Below are 9,047 nucleotides of genomic sequence, written 5' to 3'. Positions count from 1 at the left end.
TCCTGTGTTTCCATTTCAATTTCCTCTTTCTATTATTATGAAACATTCTTATTTCTCTCCCCATCCAGACTTTAAGTAAGAATTGAAACAAGTTCTGCTAGAGACTGTGTTCCTTCCTCAACAAGTCTTTTCCAGCCAAGTAAAGAGAGAAGATAAATTTGGGGCTGGTCAAATGAGAAGCCGCTTTGTCCAGGGGAGGGACCAGGAAGTGGCAGAAAATTCAGCGAGCAGCACCTATTCTCTGGGGGCGGTCCACCCTCAGTACCACCCCCACTGCTAACCTTCTGCACACATTGTCCACCCCACGTGGGAGTGAAAGCCAAGCCCCACCCCCACACCTCGCTTAGGGAGCATCTGTCAATGAAGTTCCCCAGTTGGACTGAGACGGTCCCCTCTTGCCTTCCTGCTGCAGTGGTTCTCAATCTGGAGGCACGATAAACAACCCCTGCCTGAGCTGACCCCAGACCAATTAAATCAGAAGCTCTGGCAGTGGGACCCAGACACTGGATTTTTAAAAATTTCTCAGGTGTTTCCAATTTCCGAGAGAGGTTGTGAACCACCAGCCCCATGGCCCTCTTTCCCTCCAAGTCCTCTGACAAGAGGCTGGGAGTGTCTGGGAGCTAGTAGGGAAAGCGGGGTGGGGAGTGATGGCGGAGAAGGGGAGGCTGTCCCTCTTCAGGTGGGAAGCTCCTTCCCAGGTGTGACTTCCAGGTAGGTCAGCATTTTAAAATCTGGGCCCCCTGCCCCATTATCTCTGGAATCTTCCTGATGCTTCCAGCATGTAGACAGCTCCTTCCATGACAGACCCCTGTCCCACCCCAAGTTTGTATATTCCTTTTGTCGTAATGATGGGAATTGGGGATTGTTTAGTCGCTCAGTAATGTGTGACTCTTGGCAACCCCGTGAACTGTAGCCCACCAGGTTCCTGTCTACAGGATTTCCCAGGCAAGAATACTGGAGAAGGTTGCCATTTCCTTCTCTAAGGGATCTTCCCGGACCACGGATCAATTCTGTCTCTCTTGCATTGGCAAGTGGATTCTTTACCACTGAGCCACCAGGAAGCAGGAGGATTTAAATAGGGGGCCTGGTTCATGATCTTGAATGTGGACAGAATAACCTTCACTGATTTCAAAGCATTAGGGAGTTGTGTGTTTCCAGGCCAGACTTTCCATTTTCCTTTGGAAATACAGCTCGGATCTGGGTGGGGTGGGGGCGCTGTAGGAGCTGGTCACTGAAACCCTGTAGCAAGTCAAGCTGCTGAGTCAAAGTCAATCCCGCTAGTGAATAACTGCTCCAGAGTGGTCCACTAAAACCATCAGTATTCTGTCATATCTCCCGCTACCAGCTTTTGACACAGAGGGAGTCAACTGCCAAGCACCATGATGGTTTGAGGAGGCATTTCCTGGAACACAAAACATCCGTGCTAGAAGGGTCTTTGGTGGTCTTCCACAAGCTTTCTTTTTGAAGAAGAGGCAGTACGTGCCCCTGAGAGGTCACAACAGCCTGGCCCCAGAGCTAATGGCAAAGCCAGAAAGAGACACCAGCGCTCCGCCCGTGACCTCCTCTCCTGATGTCACCTCCTACATACTCTATGCCACTGCTAAGTCTTGCCAAGAAACTTCATAGGCTATCACACTGACTATAGGGCTGTGTGTTTGTGTGTGTGTGTGTGTGTGTGTGTGTGTGTGTACACATATGTTGGGTTGGCCGAAAAGTTAATTCTGGTTTTTCCATAACATCTCATAGGGAAACCCGAATGAACTTTTTGGCCAACCTATTTTTCCTCCCATTCACTTTGTAAGCTACCTGTGATGACTGAAATAAATACTAAATGGCAGACATGCACTTATCCCAGCCCCTGCCTATGCGTGCATACGTGTGCCCTCGCTGCACACACGCTCTGAACCAATCGGGGGAGAGACACGTCCCTCCTGTCTCACTTCATTTACTCCAGGTTAGGGACCACTGCCATACTTCCCACTTCTGACTCCGAAGAGCTGGAACTCGACCAGCCCTCACATCACACTCCATCAGCAAATCAACCCCAAACATGGCGTCTCTCCCAAGACCCGGGAGTGGAGAGCCCCTGGGCGAGAGTTCCCCAACTCTGGTGAGGCGTGAGTGCTGGGTTCTCCCCAGCCTCTGCACTGTCCCCCCACCCCCAACATTCACCCACCGAACACAGCTCTCAACAACAGTGCAGGCATCAGTAGGTCCACCCCCAGCAGAGCTCAGTCCACTGTTCTGAACTGTACATGCAGCAAGATGGTATTGGGAAGTGTCATCCGATGCCTTCATCACACTGGGTCATCTTGGCCGTCTGGGGCCCCCAACCAGGGAGCCATGGCCTCCTGTCCTTTAGGGAGAGGGTGGGACCCACATATGAGGGATCGATGTTTAACTGGTAAGTTCCAAAATAATGTCATTTCAGTTGTGAGATGGTGTAGACGCTGAGGCTTTGGGGCTTTCATGCCTGAGCCAGGCAGGCTTTTATGAGATTTGAAGTTGGGGTGGGGAGAGACTTCTGGATTCCAAGGAACCAGAGGTTGAAGAACTTGGAGCACAGAGATTTGTCTTATAAGCGTGGGGAGGGAGGGACTGTTTCTTGCCACCAGAGAAGAGACAAGAGCACTTCCTGGAGTCAGGGAAGAGGTAGAAGAGGGCAGTTTGAAAAGGCTGAGATGCTTCCTGATCCCACGCTGGGGTGGGGGTCTTGTCCCCACTTCCCACTGGAACTGTAGAAGATAGGCTTCAAAGAGCTCTAGACTTGGGGGTGCTGAGCACAGTGGAAATGGTGGGTGGTGTAATTAAACAGGGGTTCCCCTGTGGCTCAGTGATAAAGAATCTCCCTGCAATGCAGGAGACGTGGGTTCGATCCCTGAGTCCAGAAGATCCCCTAGAGGAGGGAATGGCAACCCACTCCAGTATTCTTACCTGGAGAATCCCCATGGACAGAGGAGCCTGGAGGGATACAGTCAATAGGGTCACAAAGAGTCAGACACAAGTGAAGCCACTGAGCACCCTCACATGTAATTAAACAGAGAGGGTGCCTGAGGGGGTCACCTGGGCTCCCCATGCACTGTAAACACCTCCTCAAGACCAGGCAGGAAGTAAGGAAGAGCTGAGGGGGCATCTGGACCAGAGATGACCTGGGGGTGGGTGCACAGGCTCCCAGTGCAGAGGTCCAGTAACCCAAGGGCAAACCTGACCCGGGCCCGGACCTGGTGTGATAAATCTCCTCTGTGGAAGCAGTTAAGACCCTGACAAGCTTCCCCACCCATCACCGTGATGTTCCCCAAACACCCTCTGTACCCAGGGAACATCTTGAGGGTAGAGAAGGAGGTAGGAGAGAGCCTTGGAGGAAAAACCAATAGCCCTGGCAGGAAATTTTAGCTAAACTGACCAGGTTTAAATCCTGAATCGAGCAAGCAATAAATGGACAGTCTGCACTTTCTATTGGAAGAGACCAAGTTACCTTGAAATGGCCAGATTACGTTTTTTTCCACCATTAGAAGAAATGGAAAAAAGATTAATTTTTTTTTCTTTTGGCCAACAGTAGAAATGGAAAAAAGATTAAGTTGTTTCCGCCATCGGTCTGAAGAGAGGCTCAAGAGCAAGTTCGGTTAAAGAGGAATTGAGTTTGTGCTCACTCCGTGACAGTGTGTGAACTTTCCCTCTGCACAAAAGACAGGGCAGCGTCACCACAGATGGGACGCTGGAAGTGAAGGCAGAAGAGGTGACATGTGCTCAGTGGGATCTTTTCAAACTGGCCATGCTTGGCGCAGACGTGTGCAAGGAGCCTGAGCGCCCGGTGCCCAAGGATAAGCTGCACCTCTTCCCAGATCTTCCCCGAAGAAAGGAGGGGTCCCACCCAGCACCGCATCTTTGCTAAACACCTACCTCCTCTTTCCCCTGGGACCTTCCGCCACCACCTCCCTGTACAAGCTGTCTCGTGCATGGTACTTGGCACCTGAACCCGCTGAGAATCTCTGCACGTGAGCTCCTGGCAGCCGAAGCCCCTCCAGTGAGGAGGCGGCCTCCTCCCGCCCTGGCCGGGGAGCCTGTGTTTATTTTCTCTCACTCCTGAGGCCTGGATTCACGTAATGTGAGAGAAGAGGTGGGGAAAACACAGTCTCTTCCTTGTTAAGGCTCTGAAACAAAGATTATTTTAACAGAGAGAAGGGAGTGTCCCTATTGAATATTTATTATTCAAGCTCTGTTCCACACCATTAGGGAGTAAAAAAAGAGACCCAACCACAAGAATTTTAAGGAAGGTGGTCGGTCAGTCAGTGCTGCATCGGCAACATGCAACAGGTCGGGATAATTGTGTTCTCTCTAAAAGAAATTTCACTCCCTTCTGGGCAATAATGTGGCCTGGCTTATGACAATACTTGGTCCCCTCTTATTTTAACGGAAGGAAGATTCTCTGGAGGCTCTTCTCTGACTCCAGTTTTTATCTCCCCAAGTCCCTGCTGCAAAGGGCTACTCATGTGAACAGAACTGCCAGGCACATTTTATTCTGGTAGCCACAGTCCCACAATGAATACCACAGTCCTGGTCAGCTAGAGGGATAGAAGACTAACCCTCAGTTTTCAGTATTTACCATGTGCCTGAAAACATTCTAAGTGCCTACAAGCAGATTTAATTCTCAGAGGAGCCCTTTGATGAGGTACCATTTGTCACTGTTGTTGTTCAGTAGCTCAGTCCTGTCTGACTGTGACCCCATGGACTGCAGCCCACCAGGTTCCTCTATGGATTTCCCAGGCAAGAATACTGGAGTGGGTTGCCATTTCCTCCTCCAGGGGATCTTCCCAACCCAGGGGTCGAACCTGCATCTCCCACATTGGCAGGTGGATTCTTTACTGCTGAGTCACCTGGGAAGCCTGAGGTACTATTATTTCCCCCAATGTGACGGAGAGAGAAATGGGGGTTCCAAGCATTTAAGCAGCAGTGCTGAGATCTGACCTCCATCTAGGTCCAGAGTCTGAGCTCTTGATCACCGTGGCATGCACCCACTCTGAATATCATTGGATGGTGAGTTTATGCCCACTAGGTTTCCGAGCCAACTGCAGTCAATGGGGTGGTCCATCAGCTGGGTTGGAAAGAGCCATGGGTCCTCAGCAGGGCAGGCTCCTGGAGCTCCCGGGCCTGGGATGCTCTTCAAGAGTACTCTCCACCTTAATCCGTCTCTGATCCTAGAAGGTCTGCCCACATCCCACCCCGCCCTGCCAGTCACTGGAGGGATGTCCTTCAGGGCCTTACTCCCTGGGCAGCTTCAAAATGAGCAGCTCAGGCTTCAATAAAAAATACCATTAAGTCCCATACATACGAACGAGTTCCATTCCGAGAGTGCATCTGTAAGTCCAGTCTGTTCGTAAGTCCAACAAAGTTAGCCTAGCTAACCAACTAACTAGTTGGCTATATACTGCTGCTTTTACGCTTGCTTCTGGACATCCTGGGCTTGAAATAAAGACACTGCACTGCTGTCCTCTCTACAGGACTGTACGGTGAAGTACACACAAGAACAGCCACTTGCAGAGGACGCATGCACATGACAATGTATGCCAGACATGAGAAGTAACTTGTGATAGCTTTGATTGGAAATGCAACCATTCACATCTTGGAAAGTTCCCAACTTGAAGGTTCATATGTATCAGACTTAGTGTAACAAGCAAATAAAAATGGGTGTCTATTCCAGGAGGTGGGTTAGACCCCAGGGTGGAGCTGGTGTGCTGGTGTTTCTGCAGCCCGGCCACCTCATGTACTCCCTCCCCCCTCTCTCTGCCACCAGCCAAGACCTGGGAGCCTGTTGTCGAAAACATACTTCTCGCCCTGACTTTGAAGAAGATCAAGGAGGAAGCAGAAGTGGTAAGAGGGGCAGGGACATCCTCCTCTCCGTGACACTAAAAGTCACAGCTCTTTCGTTGTCCTTGAACTTGCTGTATTTTCAGATCACCCAAGGAACCCACTGCACTCTCGTCTCCTCTGGTGGCCCTGACTTTGGGGATTTCATTACCTGGAAGCACTGGTCAGAGCATCACAATCGAAAGGCAAGTGCCAACCCCCACTCCTACTTTGTGGTGAGCAGGGAAGGGGATGGAGAGAGAAGTAAAATTCACACACCTGCTGTCAACATGCGTGCCTGTCAATGTACAAGGTACAGAGTCTACAGAAGCTACTGACCTGAGGAGAGCTCTTTGTCTTTTAGTAAATGCCCCAAACTGCTGTGCCTTTTAGAGATTTTGTTCCTGCTCTTTATAGTGTTTCTCTTGCCTCTCTTGTCATCAGGCTGCGACCTGTCACTTTTTCCTGCCGACAGTGGACCTTCCCGGAGCAGTCCCCCAGGCCTTTCTAATCTGCTCCTTGCAGTCTGCTGTAGGCTGGGAAATCAGATAACCAGTTATGAAACGTTAACAACTGCTGTGTCCTGGGCGCTTACACTATGTAGCAAGTACCATGTGTGCCCAGTACCTCTTATTTACAGGGTCTGATATAATCCTCAGAATAACCCCCTGCAGGTAAGGTGAGAATTCCTAGTCTTTTGATGACAGAATTCTGACTGAGAGGGATGGAGTGAAAGCCGGGACTTGGGCCTTCCTCTGAAAGGCAGGTGACACCTGTCCTGGCTGGGTGAGCCTGTGTTCTGCTCACTTCCTGGTCTCAAGTCGGGAATGCAGAGGTGTCTGCATATGACTTCTGCCACCCATGGGGAGAGAGGAAGGTACCTGACAGCAGGTGGAATGGGCAGCCAGTTAGGAGGAGTAGTCAGCCACCCAGAGACTCACTGTACCCATACCATCTAACTAGAGAGTTCATCTCTTAATGGGTTGGGCCAAAAAAGGACTTGGAACTTTCAAGTCTGTTTCTGCTTCAGACTCAAACACTGAGTGTGTACCCTGGGCCAGGCACCATCTCTCTTGAATTAGAACCAGCGTATCTGGTTCAAGCTCCCTTCAAAAGTTGTCATTTTTTTCTTGATCAAAAAATCTCAAGCTCTGGTAGCAAACATTTTTTTGAAGCTAACACTTTTGCTTGAGCTGACCCAGATACAGCATTGGTATATAACCCTGACGAATACTACAAAACCCATTTTTGTTCAACATCTGAAAAGGACTATTTTCGTTCATTTGATAAGACCATATGAGACAGACAGTTTAGATCCCTGGGTTCTAGCTCTGGGTGAGGTCACCTCTGGACCCTGGTTTCCTTACCTGCAAATTTTACGTATAGATCTATGGCTAATGCCATGGACAGAATGTCTGTGTGCCCCCAGTATTCAGATGTTGAAGTCCTAATCCCCAAAGTGGTGGTATTACCAGGTGGGGATGCTGGGGGATGACAAGGTCATGAGGGCAGAGCCCTTGGGAATGCACTAGTGCCACCAAGGAAAGACACGACGAGAAGACAGCCATCTGCAAACCAGGAGGGGGTCCCTCACCCGACAACGAGTCTGCCGGCACCTTGATCTTGAACTTCCCAGACTCTGAAACTGTGAGAAATAAATGTTGGTTGTTTTAAGCCACTTGATCTAGTATCTGTTATAGCAGCTCGAGCTAAGACAGTTAAGTCGTAAACTAGTGAGTAAGGTCTAGTAAAGGTTTATGCACAATCTAGAAATAAGAACTCTGTATTTATCCATAGGAGATGTAATTTGTTAAAATAACTTGTCAGTGGAACTCAAGCTTAATTATTATAATCTATAAAAATAAGCACCTGTAATTTGTTTTTACCTTAATACCAATCCTCTAACACTCACACAGATTACAGGAGATGGATTTAACTAGCGAGGTTTGTGCCCTCCCCCATTCATTAACAAAGCTTTCCCTTGTGTACCAAGATGACTTGCACAGACTTCTTGGAAGCTGTGGCCCATTATTTAGCAAAGTTTCCTGGGAGGTGAGCCCTCTGCTACAACCAGGCCCAGGGCGTGTGGGTTGCCTTTGCCACTCTGAGTTAAGGGAAGGAGAAGATGAACAGCAGCCTTAATCAGAGGTGGCTTCCTGGCCACTGGCAGGGGGATCAGCTTGCACACTGTGTTTTGCTTGGCCAGCTCCTTGCTTTGTACAGTGTGGATTAGTTGCCAGTATTTAAAAATCAGGAGATTGCACATAAATATGTGATTTCTGGCTTCTCGTGGAAAAATCCTAAGGGCTGGCTATCCTCGGTCCACATTCTCGGGCAACAAGCGGCTGCAGTTGGGACGGGGCGAGTATGTACTCTATCCGCTACAGGCTCCTCTGCCTGTGGTGCTCCTGACTTGGAGGTCTGCAGTCAGACATCACCGGCCTCGCTGTTTTCTTGTTGTTGTTGTTGTTTAGTTGCTCAGTGGCATCCGACTCTTTGTGACCCCATGAACTGTAGCCCACCAGGCTCCTCTTTTTCCCGGGCAAGAATACCAGAGTGGGTTGCCATTCCCTTCTCCAGAGGATCTTCCCAATCCAGGGATCGAACCCATGTCTGCTGCGTTGGCAGGCAAATCCTTTACCACTGAGCCACCTGGGAAGACTTTCCCACAATCTGGCATCATGATTTGCATCTGAGGCCACATCCACTCAACAACTCCAGAGGGGGTGTCACCCATGTGGATTCAAACACAAGGTCCTCTGGAACTGTGCTGCATGGCTGCCCTGTTTGTAATCCTTGGAGACTGACTTCACTTGACTATTTTTTTTTTAAACATAAGTATATACATGAATATTTAGATAACATTATTTTAAGTTTTAGCTTAAAGACCAAGCATATCATTGTAGAATATATGCTAAGATTTTAAAATATGCATCTGAGATAATAGAACCATTTCAGTCAAGGAGTATTAAAATTTTGACAACTAAATTGGAAATTATGTCCAACAGGCTTTTCAAAAAGTCTTTTAACAGACTATTTAGCAGAGTTACAGGAAACCATCCCCTGCAGCAAGAAAACCTTTCCCTCTGAAGCTTTCTTGAGATAAAGAATAAAAAAAGGACCCTTCCCCCTTTCTCACATCAATGCCTATTGATTAAGAATAATAATCAGAGCTCACACTTTAATTTTTAATAGTATTTTTT

At 48.8% G+C, this 9,047-nt stretch overlaps 1 protein-coding gene across 7 annotated transcripts in view; it reads right to left on the bottom strand.

Moving 5' to 3' along the window:
• Positions 1–9,047, bottom strand: part of SH3GL3 (SH3 domain containing GRB2 like 3, endophilin A3) — a 103,339-nt gene that overhangs the window by 4,913 nt on the left and 89,379 nt on the right. For 3 of the 7 annotated variants that reach the window (XM_043489728.1, XM_043489731.1, XM_043489732.1), the window contains 2 exons: positions 7,439–7,489; positions 6,184–6,380 (listed from right to left, as the gene is read on the bottom strand). The exons of 1 other annotated variant lie outside the window; for it this stretch is intronic. In XM_043489728.1, the coding sequence (XP_043345663.1) occupies positions 6,184–6,380; positions 7,439–7,489 (248 nt within the window). Of the gene's footprint in view, positions 1–6,183; positions 6,381–7,438; positions 7,490–9,047 lie in introns of those variants that run through there. 3 more of the 7 variants (XM_043489729.1, XM_043489733.1, XM_043489734.1) reach the window with 2 other exon arrangements.

Source organism: Cervus canadensis, chromosome 17 (genome assembly GCF_019320065.1).
Source record: "Cervus canadensis isolate Bull #8, Minnesota chromosome 17, ASM1932006v1, whole genome shotgun sequence".
Classification (NCBI taxonomy): domain Eukaryota; kingdom Metazoa; phylum Chordata; class Mammalia; order Artiodactyla; family Cervidae; genus Cervus; species Cervus canadensis.
The sequence above is the reverse complement of the archived record's forward strand: the minus strand, read 5'-3'. Positions and strand labels throughout refer to the sequence as shown.